The sequence below is a fragment of the Rana temporaria genome, chromosome 12 (assembly GCF_905171775.1).
Source record: "Rana temporaria chromosome 12, aRanTem1.1, whole genome shotgun sequence".
Lineage (NCBI taxonomy): Eukaryota > Metazoa > Chordata > Amphibia > Anura > Ranidae > Rana > Rana temporaria.
Window position 1 is genome coordinate 128,355,436 of NC_053500.1, and position 21,377 is coordinate 128,376,812.

The 21,377-nt window shown below is 44.7% G+C and overlaps 1 protein-coding gene across 4 annotated transcripts in view; it reads right to left on the bottom strand.

Annotated features, from left to right (window-relative positions):
• Positions 1-1,342: 1,342 nt before the first annotated feature.
• Positions 1,343-21,377, bottom strand: part of SOGA1 (suppressor of glucose, autophagy associated 1) — a 145,806-nt gene continuing 125,771 nt past the window's right edge. The window contains exons 11-16 of one of the 4 annotated variants that reach the window (XM_040330659.1): positions 19,602-19,835; positions 15,048-15,104; positions 11,220-11,290; positions 6,511-7,900; positions 5,229-5,318; positions 2,014-2,101 (exon numbers count right to left, since the gene is read on the bottom strand). In XM_040330659.1, the coding sequence (XP_040186593.1) occupies positions 5,277-5,318; positions 6,511-7,900; positions 11,220-11,290; positions 15,048-15,104; positions 19,602-19,835 (1,794 nt within the window). In that variant the 3' untranslated portion in view covers positions 2,014-2,101; positions 5,229-5,276. Of the gene's footprint in view, positions 2,102-5,228; positions 5,319-6,510; positions 7,901-11,219; positions 11,291-15,047; positions 15,105-19,601; positions 19,836-21,377 lie in introns of all 4 variants that reach the window. The other 3 variants (XM_040330661.1, XM_040330658.1, XM_040330657.1) reach the window with 3 other exon arrangements.

The following is a 21,377-nucleotide window of genomic DNA, read 5'->3' on the forward strand; positions in this document are numbered from 1 at the left end:
TTTGAGAATCGGCGTAACGATACGCCGGCGCAGATTTGAAATTACCGCGGCGTATCTGGAGATACGCCGCCGTAATAGCTACCTGAATCTAGCCCCTTATCTACATACCCGTTCGAATCAGTGACTCAAAGTACTGAAGTCAGAGGATCCGAATGACAGCCAGGCACCTGGCGTTTTCAAAGTTGCAGTAAGCACTGGGAGGCTTTGTTTTTCTTTTAGAGCAGGTCTCCTTTAAGTTATTGGGTTGGTGTGAATTGATTATTCTGTAAGCATTTGACCTACTGACAAGACATTTATATAACCAAACAATACATTGAAGGAAACTGTAAATAAAAGGCATAGAGGTCTCTAAAATTAAAAGGCAGAAGGTATTAAATAATAATAATAAAAAAAAAAACAGTGCATTTCAGTTTAAAAACCAATGTGCTGTTACAGCAAGAAAAATGACCATGTATATATTATTTACACTATATACACATTGCAAGTATCTTCAGCCAACTAAATATTCATATATACAGAATATTTGTATCTCGATCTCAGGCCAGGCTTTTCTACTGATGTTTTGGCATAGAGCGGGGATATGCAATTAGCGGACCACCATCATGCCTCTGGGTGCCATGCTTGTTGCTGTCAGAGTCTTGCTATGCTTCATGGGAGTTGTAGTTCTGCAACAGCTGGAGGTCCGCTAATTGCATATCCCTGGCATAGAGTTGCTCCGTTGGGCAATACTCCCAGAAGCCTTCAGTAACGTCTGGGTGACGTAAGCTAGAGACCAGCCAATGAATCGCCTTGCCTTTCTCGCTATCCATAATATTTCACTTCAGTCAGCCGTCTTGCTGGCTTACGCCCCAACATCTTCTACAGCTGATGTTGGTTTCAAGAACCACTACGCAGATAGCGTAGCGATTTTTGCTTTTTTTATTTATATAAATGCCCTAAAAAATTTAATTTCACTGCCCAATAAATAAAATGTATAAACTTTGGTCTAAATATTTCAAACAGATTAGACCATGGTCATTTCATTGTAAATTGGTTTGAACACTGTAAATAAAATAATTGATCAATCTATCTTTACATCTAGCTATTGCTACAGTCGGGATATTTAAACCCAAGCTACAGTTATAGTGCTAACACTGCAAGATTTAAGGGAGCCGTCCAACCAAAACTCATATTTTATTCTGGGTAGATATTTGCCAATGAAATCACTCATCTACAAGGGAAACCTCTCCATCATGGGTGCTCAACCTGTGGCTCTCCAGCTGTTGCGGAACTACAATTCCCATGAGGCATTGCAAGCCGCTGACAGGTACAAGCATGTCTCCCAAAGGCTGAGGCATTATGGGAATTGTAGTTTTGCAACAGCTGGAGAGCCACAGGTTGAGCACCCATGCAAGTCTCCATGGTCCCAACACCGGCGTCTATGGCAAAAGGTCCAACTCTCCCGTAGCAGGAAGAACAAGACTCCATAGCAAGGACAGCGAGCAGATCTCCGATCTGGAGTGATCTAGTCCACCAGTATCCACCCATAACTGAAATACAAGTCTCGGTCAGACTAATCCATTTACCATGAGATATAAGGGCTATGTAGCCATCTTGTGCAATAAGAGGAATGATTAAGAGCTTGGTTCAGAAAATGGGACACAACCGCGTCCAGTTATAAGCCCAAACAATTTACGACAGTGACGTTGTTTGTGCAATTGGCTCCTACTGACATACTGATACTGTTTACATACAGTATTCGGTGTGTTTAGTACCTACCGTAAGGTACACAAATTACTTTTAAGTGCTATTTTAGGAGCAGTAGGGCAGTGAAGTATGTTTTCAATGAAATAATATAAATTTGATACACTATGTACAGAAATGAGGGTATACACAAGTTATTCTGCAATGAACCGTCCTTCGGTGGAGGTTGGGTTTGGAGATATGACTTGGAATACAGGAGCAGAAGGTTGACCCTTTAGAATGATCCGCTTGCAGGTTTATCCTCGGGCCCCAACTCTAGGTGGAGCTGGCACTTGCTGTGGGATTGGCGTGAGTGGGGGCGGGACGGTCTGGAGAAGCAGGATGTTGCGGGGTGCGAGCTACAATTACAGGCAAAATCCTAAAAAAGGATAGAAAGGGGAAAAAAATTAAAAATAAGCAAAGAGGACTTGCAACAAACCATTTTCATTAAATTGACAACATAACAAAGTGACAGGTACTCTTAACAAGAATGAGTGTGAAATCATAAGCAATCCACTATTTATAGGGGGGAAAGCCCATAGCGAATGAGAAGTATGGAAGAAGTATTAGTCTCCTTAATCATGTAGGGACATGGGTACTCAACCTGTGGTCCTTCAGCTGTTGCAGAACTACAAGTCCCATGAGGCGTTGATAGGTACAAGCATGACTCCCAGAGGCATGATGGCAATTGTAGTTAGGCAACAGCTGGAGGGCCAAAGGTTGAGCACCCATTATGTAGGATATTTTGATGATCGAGTGGTAACCCAACATAAGTCTGAGTTACCACTTCAAGGATGGCCATAGACGTACCATATAGAATGAATAGTACATATAGGCCCAGATTCTCGTATCTCGGCGTAAAACTGCGGCGGCGTAACGTATGTCATTTACGTTACGCCGCCGCAAGTTTTACAGGCAAGTGCTTTATTCACAAAGAACTTGCCTGTAAAGTTGCGGCGGCGTAGCGTAAATCCCCCGGCGCAAGCCCGCCTAATTCAAATGAGCCGGGTAGGGGGCGTGGATCATTTAAATTAGGCGCGTTCCCGCGCCGAACGTAATGCGCATGCGCCGTCCCTGAAATTTCCCGACGTGCATTGCGCTAAATGACGTCATTAGGACGTCATTGGTTTCTACGTGAACGTAAATGGCGTCCAGCGCCATTCACGGACGACTTACGCAAACGACGTAAATTTTTACATTTCGACACGGGAACGACGGCCATACTTAACATTGGTTGCCCCTTATATAGCAGGGGTAACTTTACGCGTCGCAAATCTAACGTAAACGTCGTAACTTCACTGCGTCGACCGTGTGTACGTTTGGGAATTCGCATATTTTGCTAATTTGCATACTCGACGGGGAAAACGACGGAGGCGAAAAAAAAAAATTGCATTTAAGATCTGACAGCGTAAGAGCCTTACGCCTGTCAGATCTAATGGTTATCTATGCGTAACTGATTCTAAGAATCAGTCGCATAGATACGACGGCCCAGATTAGGACTTACGGCGGCGTACATTGCGCTGTCGTAAGCCCTTTCAGAATCTGGGCCATAATCTTTAGTATACCATTATATCTATTGTTAGCCCTGAAGCTCCTTGACTGGCAACTCCCTCACTACCAACTGATACTTAAAGTGGTTCTCAAGGTTCCATTTTGTTTTTCTTTTTAAATAACAAATTACTGTATATACTTGAGTATAAGCCGACCCGAATATAAGCCGAGGCACCTAATTTTACCACAAAAAAATGGGAAAACGTATTGACTCGAATAAGCCTAGGGTGTCCATGTGCATGCCTCACTGTGTCCATGTGCATGCCTCACTGTGCCCATGCCTAGACTTACGTTTAACATGGGAGGATATAGAAGGAGTGCCCGGCCGTAGGTCCCCTGGACAACAAACTTTGCACACTTATAGAGGAAGAGTGGGGCTATATGTGTGCCAAGTTTGGGGTCCAGGGGACCTACAGCCGACCCGGTACCGGGTCCCCAAAGTCCAGGAGATTAGGCGCAAAAAGGTGACTCGAGTATAAGCCGAGGGGGGCATTTTCAGCATAAAAGTGCTGAGAAACTCGGCTTCTACTCGAGTATATAAGGTATACTTGCCTTCTCTGTGCAATGGTTTTGCACAGAGCAGCCCTGATCCTCTTCTTTTTGAGCCCCCCACAGGCGGTCCTGGCTCCGCCCCCAACAAGTTTCCCCCAAAAGCAAGCCGCTTGCTATGGGGGCACTTGAGCAGGCTCGTTTTCCGATCCACGCTCCTGTGAACGGATATTGTCCATTCACACACAGAGCATGGCTTGGCCACACCCCGCTCTCATTTGCTCACTGGCTGTAACTGACAGCAGCAGGAGTCAATAGCTCCCACTGCTGTGTGAGCCAATGAGGAGACAGAGACCCGGGAGAGCTGCTGCTCTCATGCACATCGCTGGATGGAGATGAGGCTCAGGTAAGTATAAGGGGGAGCTGCACTCAGCAGTTTTTTTTACCTGAATGCATTAAGGAAAACACCTTCTAGCTTTAGAACCACTTTAAAGTGTTACTAAACCCACAACAGTAAAATCAGTCTGTACATGCAGTAAAGCGTGCTTGTTAAACTGACTGTGGAACCTAAGGGGTTATTCCTCTGTCTGATCCTGTCTTCTCTGTTCCTCCCTTTCTTCCACAGTCCCCCAAACCATCTCCTAAAAGTACAGAGCCTTGGGGACAAAATGCACATGCTTAGTTTGGTGTGTATTGCTTTTCAGAGTGAATGTGATCAGAACTGTCCAGAAAGAGGGTCAGGGTTCCTGCAGCCTATAGGACAGTCAGAGGAGAATGAACTCTTCCTTCAAGCTTTAACCAGACACTGATAGAAGCCACAAGACTGCTATATACTGCCAATTAAAAAAATACAAATATTTAGCAGCTTATATTTACCAAAACTATTGCATTTTCATGTTTGTGTACTGTGGGAGACCAGCTATGACTGCAGGGTCTTGGGTTTAATAACACTTATGCCTTGTACACACGATCGGAATTTCCGATGGGATAAAATCCGATGAAATTTTCCGTCAGAATTCCGTTCAAGCTGTCTTGCACACACATTGTCAGACCAAATTCCGACCGTCCAAAACGCGGTGACATAAAACACTACGACGAGCCGAGAAAAATTAAGTACAATGCTTCCGAGCATGCGTCGACTTGATTCTGAGCATGCATGTTTTTTTTTCTCTGTCTGAGTTCCACACAGACGATTGGAATTTCATGTTCACGTTCTATTTCTAAACTCCGACGGAAAAAAGTCTAATGGGGCCCACTCACGGTCGGAAAATCTGATGAAAAAATTCCGTCTGACTTTTTTCATCGGAAATTCCGATCGTGTGTACAAGGCATTAGTTCTCCATGACCCTTCATCTTACCAAATGGGACACATACAGCAGATAAAACACACTTTCTAGTAATGTGAGGAAGGGTTAGAACCTCATCATTTTAGTGCTTTGTCCCCCATACATAGATTTTTTCCTCACCTTTCTATCAAGGTGGCAGACTTAAGAGGAAATAAAGATAAATCCTCTTTATAGGGCAACATCAGGCAGAAGTTCCATCCTTTCCTCACACTAAGAAAAAGGAAGAAAAAAAAAAAGTCTAAAATTAAAATAAATAAAAAGTTGTATTAAGGAACACAGTGACTGCCAACATTGACCTGTACTTTAACCACTTAAAACCCCGACCAAAATGCAGCTAAAGGACCTTGCCCCTTTTTTCGATTTGGCACTGCGTCGCTTTAACTGACAATTGCGCGGTTGTGAGACGTGGCTTCCAAACAAAATTGGCGTCCTTTTTATCCCACAAATAGAGCTTTCTTTTGGTGGTATTTGATCACCTCTGCGTTTTTTAGCTTTTGCGCTATAAACAAAAATAGAGCAACAATTTTGAAAAGAAAGCAATATTTTTTACTTTTTGCTATAATAAATATTCCCCAAAAATATATAAAAACATTTTTTTCCCTCAGTTTAGGCCGATACGTATTCTTCTACATATTTTTGGTAAAAAAAATCGCAATAAGCGTTTATGAGTTTGTGCAAAATTTATAGCGTTTACAAAATAGGGGATAGTTTTATTGCATTTTAATTTATTTATTTTTTTTACTACTAATGGCGGCGATCAGCGATTTTTTTCGTGACTGCGACATTATGGCGGACACTTCGGACAATTTTGACACATTTTTGGGACCATTATCATTTTCACAGCAAAAAATGAATTTAAAATGCATTGTTTATTGTGAAAATGACAATTGCAGTTTGGGAGTTAACCACAGGGGGCGCTGATGGGGTTATGTGTGACCTGAAGTGTGTTTACAACTGTAGGGGGGTGTGGCTGTAGGTGTGACGTCATCGATTGTGTCCCCCTATAAAAGGGATCACACGATCGATGGCGCCGCCACAGTGAAGAACGGGGAAGCTGTGTTTACACACAGCTGTCCCCGTTCTTCAGCTCCAGGGACTGATCGCGGGACTCCAGCGGCGATCAGGTCCGCGAGTCCCGGAGCTTCGGACCTGGTTGCGGGCACGCGCCGCGACCCCAGGGCTGGGCTTAAAGGACAACGTATATATATGTTGATGTGCCCAGCCGTGCCATTCTGCCGATGTATATCGGCGTGAAGGGGTCCTTAAGTGGTTAAAAATGCTAGTTTCTCTGGCTACTTTTTCTGGGCCAATTACCTTACCTGTCAAGGTCCTGGCAGCATGAATTGTGGCAAAAAGGTAGCATAACGTGCAGTTATTTTAAGCAGCTATTCATCAAACTTACTTCGGTTGCTGAGGTTGAAGTGATATCAGAGTCCTTGGAGCCGCCATCTTTATTCCCTAGGCTGGTTCTTTTGCTCAGCAGTTTAGAAACGTTGTGAGATGGATGGCACATGGCAGATGAACAATGCTCATGGTTGTCAGGCCTTTTGGTACCGTCCTCCACCTCTTTCTTTTCGGCGCCTGTACTAGAAGCCGGAGCTGAACGGCCACATACATTCCTGAAGAATTCCTGAACGATCCCGTACTTTGAGGCCTCTAGTTTATTTCTGCCCTCGGTCAAACTCGGTTTACACAGGGACTCAGTGCTTCCAGCATGATCCACTACATTGAACAGGCTAGATGAACCATCATAGTGGTTGGTTAGGACGGGGCTGTCTCGAGTGGTCGTAGACCTGGCCCAGGCAGAGCCATTTGGTTTGTTTTGATGAAGGTTCCACAGGCTTCGATCTTTAGAATTGTCTAGTTTTGACAATGACCTCCTTTGGAGCTTGGGAGAGCCATACTTGGGAGAGCAACAAGGCCGCTCAATCCGAGAGTGGACCTTATCCAATGATGTTGATATATGCTTGGTCTTTGCCGACAGTAGAGAAGAGCTTCTTGGTGACCAACTTTTTGCATGCAGGCTTGTCCTGGGGAGATCAGTTTGAAGACCAACGTTAACCATTCGGACCGTTTGGACACCTATGCTGGAAAGAGTCTGGCTGGACGTGCATTTGGTCTTTCTTTCCAGGGAGCTAGAGCGGATGGCTTGCCTAACGCAGTTAGTGATCTCTTTCATATCATCACTCATGTTCCCTGAGATCTCTAAATCGCCCAATGGAGATGGGAAGGCAGAAACAGAAGAAGGGTCCTTGGTGCCGTCTTTGTCCAGTAGATCCCTCTGCTTTTTGGAGAAGTTGCACAACCACTGGTTGTAAGAACTTCCAGAAATGCATTCTGAATCTTCTGTTTCTTTAGGCTTTGCCATGGTAAAAAGGAATCCTGGTTCTACCATAATTCTTTCTTCTTTTTTGCGAACCAAAGGAACATCTAGTTTGCGCGCTATGGGCGGACTATAATAAATCCTAATTCCTGTTCTGTCTGGGGCAGTGTAGCTTCTCTGTATTTGCTTTTGACCTGGCTCTCCACTCTTCCTAGTCTTATGCGAGGTGTAATCCCAAGAAGAGAGTTCCAGCTTGTCGTTGGCCAAGTGCTCAGACAAGGACTTGTCGTGCATGTAAGGGCAGCCTTTCTGGCCAATGTCTGGATCTATGGAACCATTGGCCAGGTGTTGGGAGTCCACAACTCCATTCATTCCGTTGCTCTTCTCATTAGAGGGCGAATTTCCAGGCAGATAAGGAGAACTGTCCAGCAAACTCTCAAACTCTGAGATGGATGAAACAGACTTTGTTCTGCATGAAACAATAAAGAGTGATGTAAATACAAAATAGAAAAGAAATCTAAAACATTTACAGATTTATTCAGTAAAGCAATACAAAAGAGAGGGAGACAGTGGTATCCAAATGCAACCTGATCTCAATGTAAGCCTGCAAGATCGTGGAAGAATTCTGGGGGTTGCAATGATTTGCCAATTAAACCCATGAAGGGTACTAGTTTCTGGCGATTTATATATACACTCCTACATATGAAGATTTTATCCAAACCCATTTTTATTTTTAATTTAGATAAAGTGAGGGGTGAGAGCGGTCACCGGGATATAAAGTGAGCTGTACCCACAACATGAAGAGGGGATATCATGCAGCGAGACCTGTTCCAATAGCTGTCCAAGGACGTCCAACCCTTTGGAAAGATTTCTTCTCACGCCCTGCTGTGTTTTCTAGACAAGATATGAAGGGAAATCTCCCCAATGGGATACAGATGGCCAAAATAACCTCTGAAGGGCAGATAGCATCATGGGCCCCTGGGCAAAGTAATGCTCTGGAGCCCCTACAATGGCGACAGTGCAGGTAAACAGAAATCAAGTAGGTAGGGGATATCTAGGGTGTAGAGAGGTCAGAGCGCTGGGGGAAGATATCTGGGGTGTAGAGGGGTCAGAGTGCTGGGGGGATATGTGGGGTGTAGAGGGGTCAGAACGCTGGGGGGATATCTGGGGTGTAGAGGGGTCAGAACGCTGGGGGGATATCTGGGGTGTAGAGGGGTCAGAACGCTGGGGGGGATATCTGGGGTGTAGAGGGATCAGAGTGCTGGGGGGGGGGGGGGGGGAATCTGGGGTGTAGAGGGATCAGAGTGCTGGGGGGGAGGGGATATCTGGGGTGTAGAGGGGTCAGAGTGCTGGGGGGATATGTGGGGTGTAGAGGGGTCAGAACGCTGGGGGGGATATCTGGGGTGTAGAGGGATCAGAGTGCTGGGGGGAGGGGATATCTGGGGTGTAGAGGGGTCAGAACGCTGGGGGGATATCTGGGGTGTAGAGGGGTCAGAACGCTGGGGGGATATCTGGGGTGTAGAGGGGTCAGAGCGCTGGGGGGATATCTGGGGTGTAGAGGGGTCAGAACGCTGGGGGGGATATCTGGGGTGTAGAGGGATCAGAGTGCTGGGGGGGGGGGGGGAATCTGGGGTGTAGAGGGATCAGAGTGCTGGGGGGGAGGGGATATCTGGGGTGTAGAGGGGTCAGAGTGCTGGGGGGGGGGGGAATCTGGGGTGTAGAGGGATCAGAGTGCTGGGGGGGGAGGGGATATCTGGGGTGTAGAGGGGTCAGAGTGCTGGGGGGATATCTGGGATGTAGAGGGGTCAGAGTGCTGGGGGGATATCTGAGGTGTAGAGTGGCAGCCCCAATTTCGGTGCAGCCCGGGCTCAAGGACCAGCTGCTTTGGGGAAAGGGCAGGGGCCCCCATGCAGTGCCCAGGTGTGCCCTCTCTCTCATTAAGACAGCCCTGCTGAAGGGAGTTTTAACCCACAACTTTACAGTATGCTGTAGGAACCCCTCATTGTGTTAAAAAACAAAAAAAAAACCTTAGCATCTTCTCTTGGGCCATATTGTTTTAATAAACCTTTTTAATTCAATCAAACCTACTCCTGTGGGCCAGAAAACACTATGTACATCACCCCCAACCCACATTTTAATAGGGGAGCCTCTGCTCTTGTCCACCGGTTTGTGAGATGGTAGAGATCTAAAAGTCACTATGGGAGCCCCATACTTGCAGATAAAACCGGGGCTCTTAGATTTTAATGTTAAAGTGGTTGTAAAGGCTATTCTATGCATAAAGGTTAAAAACGTTCATGGTTACACAGTTAGTCAGGTTACAAAAAGACACAAGTCCATCTAGTTCAACAAATAAAAAAAATAATCATACAATCCCATATATACAATCTTATACCCACAGTTGATCCAGAGGAAGGTGAAAAACCCCAGCAAAGCATGATCCAATTTGCTACACCAGGGGAAAAAATTCCTTCCTGATCCCCCGAGAGGCAATCGGATATTCACTTCACCTATAGATATTAGTATCCAGTTATATTATGAACATTTAGGAAAGAATCCAGACGTTTTTTTAAAACAATCTACTGAGCTGGCCAGAACCACCTCTTGAGTGAGTAAATTCCAAATTTTCACAGGTCTTAGACATAAAGAGTGCCCCCTTGTCCCCTGTGATGCCCTTAACGTGAATAACTCAACACCAAGTTCACTATATGGACCTATGCAGTATGCAGCCCCCCTTATACCTACCAGAGCCTGATAGCGAACCAGCGATGTGTAAGAGAGCGACTGCTCTACCGAGTCTCTGCCTCCTCATTGGCTGAGAAACAGCAGAAGGAGCCATTGGCTCCAACTGCTGTCAATCACAGCCAATGAGAAAGGGGCGGAAATGAGACAAACAGAGCGTGGCACAAGAGCAAGCACACACGAGTGTCTCCCATACCAAGCGGCTGGCTATGGGGATACTCGGAGAAGAGAAGGAGCCAGGAACGCTAGTGGTGGAACAGAGAAGAGGAAGATTGACGTCATCACCCCTCCCTCTGCTCGTGGATTTTTTTATAATTTGCAAGAGCGCGCTGCGCCGCTGACTCTGCATGTAACCTGGAGACGGACCGAGTACATCAGTACAGTGAGTTGGCTAATGGCTTAATATCCATTAGCCAACTCACTGTACTGATGTACTCGGTCTAGTAAAACAGTAACACTGTAATTACCATTTTTGCCACTGTAATAATAGTCATAGCCAACATTGCCCCCACAATGGCTATACACACAGTGTTACTGTTTACTAGTGTGGGGGCAATGTTGGCTTTGACTATTATTACAGTGGCAAAAATGACAATTACAGTGTTACTGTTTTACTAGTGTGGGGGCAATGTTGGCTATGACTATTAATAATAGCCATAGCCAACATTGCCCCCACACTAGTAAAACAGTAACACTGTAATTGCCATTTTTCCCACTGTAATGGTCCCAAAATTGTCCGATGTGTCCGCCATAATGTCGCGGTCACAAAAAAAATTGCTGATCGCCGCCATTAGTAGTAAAAAAAAAAATATTAATAAAAATGTAAAAAGACAAAATTTTTGTTTGTCTTGTGTTTTTTTTTTTTTTACTGATCCGAAAATGATCCGATCCGTGACTCCTGATCCGAGGATCGATCCGATCCGTGAGTTTTTTGATCCGTTGCACCCCTAGTACAAAGTGTTAATTTTTTTTCCCCCTTTTAAATATCAAGTATAAAAATACGAGGATTTGACATTTACTTATAATATAGGCAAGAAATTAAACCTCACCTTTTTAAAATTGTCCCATTAGCATCCATGTCACAGTCAATATCTTTATCCTGCATCTTGTCATTGAGCGCCTAAGAAAAAAAATCCATTTATAAATATTCATAACGCAAAGCTTAGCAGATCAAAGAAACATGTCTAGATAATAAGAGGGATAGATATGGCTTTGTGTTGCCTTGTAGTGTGGGCTGAGCGGGAATACAGAACACAGCATTACAAAACCTTTACTGGATCACCCCACAGATGAGGATATAGGTTTATTATACCGACTAGGGTGGCAGCTGAAGGTTGTATAGAGTTACTGTAAGGAACATGTGTGTCAACGAGATCCTACCACATTCCTCTGCTAGTCCATGACAGCTCACCACCACATATGAAAGGTTTCAAAGTCAGACACTTCTCATCAAAAGCAAGTCACAAAGAATTGCAATGGGATTTAGATGTTAACCACTTAAGCCCCGGACCATTTTGCAGCTAAATGCCCAGGCCAGGTTTTGCGATTCGGCACTGCGTCGCTTTAACAGACAATTGCGCGGTCGTGCGACGTGGCTCCCAAACAAAATTGGCGTCCTTTTTTCCCCACAAATAGAGCTTTCTTTTGGTGGTATTTGATCACCTCTGCGGTTTTTATTTTTTGCGCTATAAACAAAAATAGAGCGACAATTTTGAAAAAAATGCAATATTTTTTAGTTTTTGCTATAATAAATATCCCCCAAAAACATATCTAAAAAATGTTTTCTCCTCAGTTTAGGCCGATACGTATTCTTCTACCTATTTTTGGTAAAAAAATATCGCAATAAGCGTTTATCGATTGGTTTGCGCAAAATTTATAGTGTTTACAAAATAGGGGATAGTTTTATTGCATTTTTATTCATTATTTTTTTTTTACTACTATTGGCGGCGATCAGCGATTTTTTTCGTGACTGCGACATTATGGCGGACACTTCTGACACATTTTTGGGACTATTGTCATTTTTACAGCAAAAAATGCATTTAAATTGCATTGTTTATTGTGAAAATGACAGTTGCAGTTTGGGAGTTAACCACAGGGGGCGCTGTAGGAGTTAGGGTTCACCTAGTGTGTGTTTACAACTGTAGGGCGGTGTGGCTGTAGGACTGACGTCATCGATCGAGTCTCCCTTATAAAAAGGGAGACACAGTGAAGCACGGGGAAGCCGTGTTTACACACGGCTCTCCCCGTTCTTCAGCTCCGGGGAGCGGCTATAAACGAATAGCCGCGCCGTCGTCCCGGATCGCTCCCCGAGGAAATCCGCCCGCAGCGGAGGGGGTCGCGATCGGACCCCCCACCCGCTAGAAGGCAAGGACGTATATATAAGCCCATCTGCCTGTCCGTGCCATTTTGCGGACGTAAATAGTCGTGCGGCGGGTGTTAAGGGGTTAATCGAAAAATATTGTTTTCTAGATTAGGCTTGAAACTGGCTGGCTGCTTTGATACCATTCAGTTTGGGTTGGTCCACCCAAATCTGATACAATAAAACCTTGGTTTGAGAGCGTTTTGCAAGACGAGCACATTTTTTAAAATACATTTTGACTTGATATACAAACAATGTCTTGATATAATATAGGTAGAATACCCATGATTAAGTCACGTGACAAGTGACGATACTCGTGGGGGAGGAGCCTACAGTGACGGACCATCTGATGTCTATCCCGAGTGAGGAGTCCACTTAAACTGAGCGGCAACATACCCTGTCTATAACATAAGCGAGGATACGTGAGTGCACTAAGTGCAGCCTTTATCCACATCTATATGGTACAATATTGCGCTATGTTTCCTTTCCTCCTCTTTTGCATGTGACTGAATGAAACTGGAAACATCTGATCGCTGCTGGAGGTTGTTGTAACCCATGGGTCTTCAAACTTCGGCCCTCCAGTTGTTCAGGAACTACAATTCTCATCATGCCTGGTCATGTCTGTGAATGTCAGTGTGTTACAATGCCTCATGGGATGTGTAGTTCCACCACAGCTGGAGGGCCGTAGTTTGAGGATCCCTGTTGTAACCTGATCACATTGATGTGAGAGCTTGGCAATTAGGGAAGGATCACTGCAGACTGACTGATTCAATGATCAGGACTTTTTCATGATCTACTTGCATATATTAAGAGTTTCTTCACCAGGTTTTTTGCTTGATTGTATATGTACGATTCACATTGCACATGAGTTAATACGAGCGCATCAGTATTTATTCATTTATCATTTGGTTTAGTTCACCGTTTTTTGATTGCTGCTGTATTATTTAGTTATTTTTTGCGTGGTTTCTTTGAGATTATTTGTTCGTAGCGCTGTAGTCCTTTTCACTATATTTGATAAAAGAGTAACGTCATGTCACAACTGCGTATAAAAGAGGAGAGAGGTGCCTCCAAATGTAGCGATATGGTTAAATTTAATGAAGGTATTAACCACTTAAGGACCGCCGCACGGCTGGGCACAAGGGCGTACATGTTTGTCCCCTTTAAGAGCTCAGCCGTGGGTCGCGCATCGCGCTTGCGACCCGGTCCTCTCCTTCGTGACCGTCCCCGCGGGAACAGCGGACCCCATTGCCGCCGGTGTCCCGCGATCGGGTCACAGAAAGGAAGAACAGGGAGAGGTAAGTATAAACAAACCTTCCCTGTTCTTTCTAGTGTGGCTGTCACTGATCGTCTGTTCCCTGTGTTGGGGAACGACGATCAGTGACGTCACACGCACAGCCACGCCCCCCCACAGTAAGAACACTCCCTTAGTACACACTTAACCCCTACAGCGCCCCCTTCTGGTTAACCCCTTCACTGCCGGTGTAATTTTTACAGTAATCGGTGCATTTTTATAGCACTTTCCGCTGTGAAAATGACAATGGTCCCAAAAATTTGTCAAAAATGGCCGACGTGTCCGCCATGTCGCAGTCACGAAAAAAAAAAAAACGCTGATCGCCGCCATTAGTAGTAAAAAAAAAAAAAAGAATAATAAAAATGCAATAAAACTATCCCCTATTTTGTAAACGCTATAAATTTTGCGCAAACCAATCAATAAACGCTTATTGCAATTTTTTTTTTACCAAAAATATATAGAAGAATACGTATTGGCCTAAACTGAGGAAAAACTATTTTTTTTTATATATTTTTGGGAGATATTTATTATAGCAAAAAGTAAAAAAGTTGCATTTTTTTTAAAAAATTGTCGTTCTATTTTTGTTTATAGCGCAAAAAATTAAAACCGAAGAGGTGATCAAATACCACCAAAAGAAAGCTCTACTTGTGGGGGAAAAAAGGACGTCAAATTTTTTTGGGAGCCACATCGCACGACCGCGCAATTGTCAGTTAAAGCGACGAGGTGCCGAATCGCAAAAAGTGGCCAGGTCTTTAGGCTGCATAATGGTCCGGGTCTTAAGTGGTTAATGAAGGTACAACATTTAGAAACTCACATGGTTGATGATTAAAACAGGCACATCAAAGTATGCAGGCATCTGGGGTAAAGATGTCCACATAGACCAACAACCTCACAGCCATTGACGTCATCCCTTCCACGAGCACTTAAATCGCTCTACTGCAGGGTAGTCTTCCTGGTCACGATTGCAGACAGTTTTACCACGGATCCCTGCATACTTAGATGTGCCTCTTTTAATCCTCGACCATGTGAGTTGCTAAATGTTATATCTTAATTAAATGTAACCATATTGCTACACTTAAAGGTGCCTCTCAGCTCTTTTATACTCTGTGGCTCCTGCTGGATTTTACTGCTAATTCCCTTGGGGAGGCTTCCATTTGTGGATGGACATTTTATGGTTACACAACTTATCACATTGCTATAATCTTTATATATGGGCTACAAACTGACCTCCTTCCAGCAGCTGCTCTTGCGCTCTGAGTCTCTGACCCACGACTCTCCTCCTTCCTGCAAAGAATGCAAAATAAAATTCATGAAAACCTAAAGAAAGCAGGGTTCTTAATAATCTATTACCATAAAAGAGAGAAGAAATCATTTCTTGAAACCGCTCAATAGTTAAAAGTAGTATGGCAGGGGTCTCCAAACTGCGGTCCAAGGGCCAGCGTTGGCCCTTTGCTAGCCTTCATCCGGCCCCTGTGTCACTATTCCTAACTATAATATGAGCCACTATTCCTCCCACTGACACAATCATTGGAGCACTATTTCTTCCAATGATGAGATACTATTCCTTCTACTAATAGGGGCACTACTCCCCCTCCTATTGACCACCACCAACCCCAAGGCCATATTTATTCTAACTGATGCCAGGCCCAGGACATTTTTTACCCTGGCTGTTCACAATTCAGCCCTTATAAAGTCTTAAGGACTGTAAACTGGCCCTTTGTTTGAAAAGTTTGGAGACCCCTGTAGTATGGAGTCCCCCCCGAATCATACTTACAGTGGAAAGTCTACACACCCCTGTTAAAATGTCAGGTGTAACAGTTTGCTGAGATTCTATTTTTTTTGCACCTGTATATAAGGGGTTTAACAACCACTTTAAGCAACAGTAATTTATTAGTCACGCTGTTGAAATTGTACTCCCATCAGCTATGTTGTCAGATTTCTGAATTGTTACACCTATATTTAGCAGGATGTGGCACAGGTATGTATTGGAAAGTGTAAGGGCCAGATTCACAGAAAAAGTACGCCGGAGTATCTCCTGATACTCCGGGGTACTTTCAAATTTGCCGCGTCGTATCTTTATTTTGAATTCACAAACAAAGATACAACAGCATTTGGCTAAGATCCGACAGGCGTACGGCTTCGTACGCCTTCGAATCTTAGGATGCAATACTTCGGCGCCCGCTGGGTGGAGTTTGCGTCGTTTTCCGCATCAGGTATGCTAATTAGCCGTTTACGGCGATCCACGAAGGTACGCGCGTTCGTCGCATTCTCCAACGTCGTCACTAGTCGGCTTTTCCCGTCGTAAAGTTGCGATTGCTATTTAGGTGGTGTAAAATTAGACAGCCCATGTTAAAGTATGGCCGTCGTTCCCGTGCCGAATTTCCAAATTTTTTTTTTTGTGCAAGTCGTCCGGGAATTCGAAAGTACGTAACGCACGTCGCCGTTCAAAACATTCGTCCATTTCGCGCAAAGCACGGCGGGAAATTTCAAAACTGAGCATGTGCAGTACGTTCGGCACGGGAACGCGCCTAATTTAAATGATACACGCCCCATTTGAATTAGGCGGGCTTGCGCCGGACGGCTTTACGCTACGCCGCCGCAAGTTTACAGGCAAGTGCTTTGTGAATCAAGCACTTACGCTGAAAACTTGCGGCGGTGTAACGTAAATGGGATACGTTACGCCGCCGGATTTCTACATGAATCTGGCCCCAAGATTCTAAAATAAGTATTATTCTTCATTGTAGCATGTTAGTGAGCAGATTCCATTACTCTAGATCTGGGGCACTGGGACAGTTGCTATGAAGGTATAGGACGTAACACAACCTTCTCCCATCCCCCCCATCTCGAAGGTTCATTTTCTAATTATAGAGCTTTCTGTTAATGAGGATTAAAATGTTTCAATGAGTCTTACTGCTTCTATTACCCGAGCAGATAAAGGGTGGAAGAGAACGGTATTATTAACTCCACAATCCCGATCGTATATTATTCCCCTTGGCAGCCATGAAGAATTTCACATCAAGCAACGCTGGGATGCGGATCCATTTGTGCCGCTGGCGACAGGGATTTAAATACATTTGGCAAATGCAGGTTACTCCAATCTAATCCAGACACAATTAGGTTATTGCTGGGTAGAAAATACCGGCACGCGGGAGCCGCAGGAGGGGTTACTAAGCGCAGATTAGACTTATTGGGGGAGGAAGGGTGGCTGTCAAAGTATGGCGACAGTATCACACTGGCTGAAGACCTATCTTCATTATGGGGGGGAGGGGGGGGGGGGGAACCAACAGAACACAAATACATGTTGGCAGATTACTGCATCTTTATATACCTTTTGTACATTGCTGTATAAAGGGGAATTCACATGCAAGGAGCAATGGGTTATTTATCTTAACCTGAATAGCAACCATGATTAACCACTTAAGACCCGGACCATTATGCAGGTTAATGACCTTGCCCCTTTTTTGCGATTCGGGGACTGCGTCGCTTTAACTGACAATTGCGCGGTCGTGCAACGTGGCTCCCAAACAAAATTGGCGTCCTTTTTTTCCCACAAATAGCTTTCTTTTGGTGGTATTTGATCACCTCTGCGGTTTTTATTTTTTGCGCTAACAAAAATAGAGCGACAATTGAACAAAATTCAATGTTTTTTACTTTTTGCTATAATAAATATGCCCAAAAAGATATAAAAATAACTTTTTTTCCCTCAGTTTAGGCCGATACGTATTCTGCTACATATTTTTGGTAAAAAAAAATAAAATAAAAGCAATAAGGGTTTATTGATTGGTTTGCGCAAAATTTATAGCGTTTACAAAATAGGAGATAGTTTTATGGAATTTTTATTAATATTTTTTTTACTACTAATGGCGGCGATAAGCGTTTTTTTTTTTCTTTTCGTGACTGCGACATTATGGCGAACACATCGGACAATTTTGACACATTTTTGGGACCATTGTCATTTTCACAGCGAAAAGTGCTATAAAAATGCACTGATAACTGTGAAAAGGACAATGCAGTGAAGGAGTTAACCACTAGGGGGTGCTGTAGTGGTTAAGTGTGACCTAATGTGTGTTTTTAACTGTAGGGGGGCGGGGCTGGACATGCAACGTTGGTGATCATCATTCCCTATATCAGGGAACAGGCGATCACTGCCACTGCCACAGTGAAGAACGGGAAAGGTTTGGTTACACTCACCTCTCCCCGTTCTTCAGCTCCTGTGACCGACCGCGGGACACCGGCGGCGATCGGGTCCGTGGGTCACGTTGGCGCGGAGCGACCCACGGCTAGGCTCTTAAAGGGGACGTATATATACATCCCAGCCGTGCCATTCTGCCAATGTATATCGGCGTGCGGCCGTAGTTAAGGCCAGCCATAGACGGTTCGAATTTCGGCTGGTTCAGCAGGGAGGGTGGGGAGACCAAGGATAGCATAGAGTACTAACCCTTTGAGGGTACAAAGAGACATGTATATACAAGGGTAAATGCAAACCAGTAGAGCAGTGGTCTCCAAACTGCGGCCCTTTGCTTGCCTGTATCCGGCCCTTGAGGCTCTTTCTACTGACACCAACAATGGGGCATAAATCCTCCCATTGTCACCAACAATGGGGCTCATAAATCCTCCCACTGTCACCAACAATTGGGTCATAAATCCTCCCACTAACAATGGGGCCCATAAATCCTCCCACTGTCACCAATAATGGGGCTTAGATCCTCCCACTGTCATCAACAGTGGAGCCAAAAATCCTCCCGCTGTCACCAACAATGGGGCATAGATCCAACAATGGTGTCATAAATCCTCCCACTGTCACCAACAATGAGGCCCATAAATCCTCCCACTGTCACCAACAATGAGGCCCATAAATCCTTCCACTGTCACCAACAATGAGGCCCATAAATCCTTCCACTGTCACCAACAATGGGGCCTATATCCTCCCACTGTCACCAACTGTTTTTCCCCCTTATACCAAAGATGGGGGAATAGTTTTCCCCCACTGGGCACAGTCCGGCCCCCCTAAATTCTGAAGAACAGTGAACTGGCCCTTTGCTAAAAAAGTTTGGAGACCCCTGCAGTAGAGGTACATCTCTACTCTTAGAGCCCCGGGCATCTATCTATCCATCCTGACCAGGTTTTAAAAGAACAAAAATTTGGACAGTTCCGATTAAGGCAAGTAATCTTATACAGCGGTAGAACAGCGTTCAAAACAGAGCGCCATTTAGATATTGTGGGTGGTGTAGCATCTTTCCAATGAAGAAATATCTCCCTCCGTGCATAAGAAGGTGGCATAACCTAAAAATTACCTATATCCTGAGCATCAAAAACGTTTAGCAACATAAACGTGGGATCCGACTCAAGGGTTAGATTAGTAGTCCGATTTTAGATCGGCTAGGACCGCTGCCCAATAGGATGTAAGAAGTCGACCAGACCATATGTAAAAAGGAGGCAACCGCACCTAGGGCAAGATACCGGAAGCGCTGTTAATCTTTTCGGGGTGAAATAGGCCCTATGTAAGAATGGCGCACTATTCCTTCTCCTCCTGACCATAGCGGTGCTATGTAATTTTTTTTACTCCCACTGTCCACAGTCCGGCCCCCCTAAAGTCTGAAGGACAGTAAACTAGCCCTTTTATTTAGAAAGTTTGGAGACCCCTGGTGTAGGCTTTACACGCATCAGCAGTTTGTAGCACACATTATTGGAGCAATGGACAATCATATCAGACAGAGGGCTGCTTCCCGCTACTTGTATAGTCCCACAAGAAGAGTTTGAGGCCCCAATGTATTTTCTCACCTGCTGCAGGTCTTTTACTTGCTCCTCTATTTTCTTGCGCTCCTCCTGGAAGCGAGCCAGCAGCTCCTCCTTTTCCTGCCCCCAGTTCTTCTCGTTGACCTGCAGGCGCTTGGTGAGGTCCATGACCGCGCTGTACGACTCCGCCAGAAGATGTTGGTGCTCTTCTCGCTCCCGTTTCAAAGCAGCTTTAATATCCGGAGAGTTTCTGTCTGCGCCATGTTTACTAGACTCCAGCTGTAACACAGGACAATCTGTTACCATGGTGGAAATCTATCGGTAAAGGATAGGCCCCTTCCTAGAAAAATACATAATCAACTGATACTAGACCTTCAAAGTGGGCCAAGAGGACATGAGCTTGAGATAACAAAAAGACCCTGGAATTTAACACCAAGTCACAGTGATTAAAATGTATCTAAAATTTTAATCATATATTCAATTCCACATTGTATTTCAATTATTTTAAGCCTGCTCCTATTACTCTCAAGGGTCTTGAAGTCTGTTACCTTTGTGAAGATCACCAGACATTCACTTCTTTGACTTTTGTGACATGTATGCTCTATGTCCTGTAAGTAGGCGCTGCTGTGTCACACATTTCACAGAGCCTGCCTTCTGAACTGCAGAGATGAGGGGAGGAGTTTAGGAGGCGGAGTCAGGAATCACTGCTTGCAGGCAACAAGATACCGTGGGATATATAGGCCCGGATTCACGTAGATGCGTCTAACCTTGTGCGGACGTAACGTATCCTATTTACGTTACGCCTCCGCAACTTTTACAGGCAAGTGCCGTATTCTCAAAAGAACGTTGCGGCGGCGTAGCGTAAATAGGCCGGCGTAAGCCCGCCTAATTCAAATGTGGTAGATGTGGGCGTGTGTTATGTTAATTTACTGTGACCCCAAGCAAATGACGCTTTTTATGAACGGCGCATGCGACGTCCGTGAAAGTATCCAAGTGTGCATGCTCCAAATTAACCCGCAAGAAGCCAATGCTTTCGACGTGAACGTAAAGGACGCCCAGCCCTAAAATTTTCAAAATTCGACGCAGGAACGACGTCCATACTTAACATTGGTACGCCTCATATAGCAGGGGTAACTGTACGCCGGGAAAAGCCTAACGTAAACGGCGTATCTGTACTGCGTAGGCCTGGCGTATGTTTGTGAATTTGCGTATCTTGCCCATTTGTATAATCAACGCTGTAAACAACGGAAGCGCCACCTAGCGGCCAGCGTAAATATGCAGCCTAAGATACGACGGTGCAAGAGACTTACGCCGGTCGGATCTTAGGCATATCTATGCGTAACTGATTCTATAAATCAGGCGCATAGATACGACGGCTCAGACTCAGAGATACGACGGCGTATCTGGAGATTACGCCGTCGTATCTCCTACGAGAATCTGGGCCATAGTCCTTAGAAATCAAAAGTAAAGAACAGAGAAGAAGCTACGAAAGCATGCAGGGAATTCAGAATGTTGATGAAGGAGATGGCCAGCAGACAGACAGAACATATAACGTGAAAGAAGAATAATTAAAGTTCATGTAAAGGAAGACGTCCCAATACTTTTGGTAATATAATGTAGGTGCTGCTGAAAACTGATATGAATAAGGTGTGATTGTAAACTCTGTTACACCACTTGTAATAAGGCTTACCTGTAGGTACTGTGAATATCTTCTAAACTTGCACTTTAGGAGATATTCAGAGTGCATGTAGCTGATGACATCAGTGCATGGGCTCTGAAGGTCCCGCTTACAGTGCCAGACCTCCAGAGCCCGTGACGGGA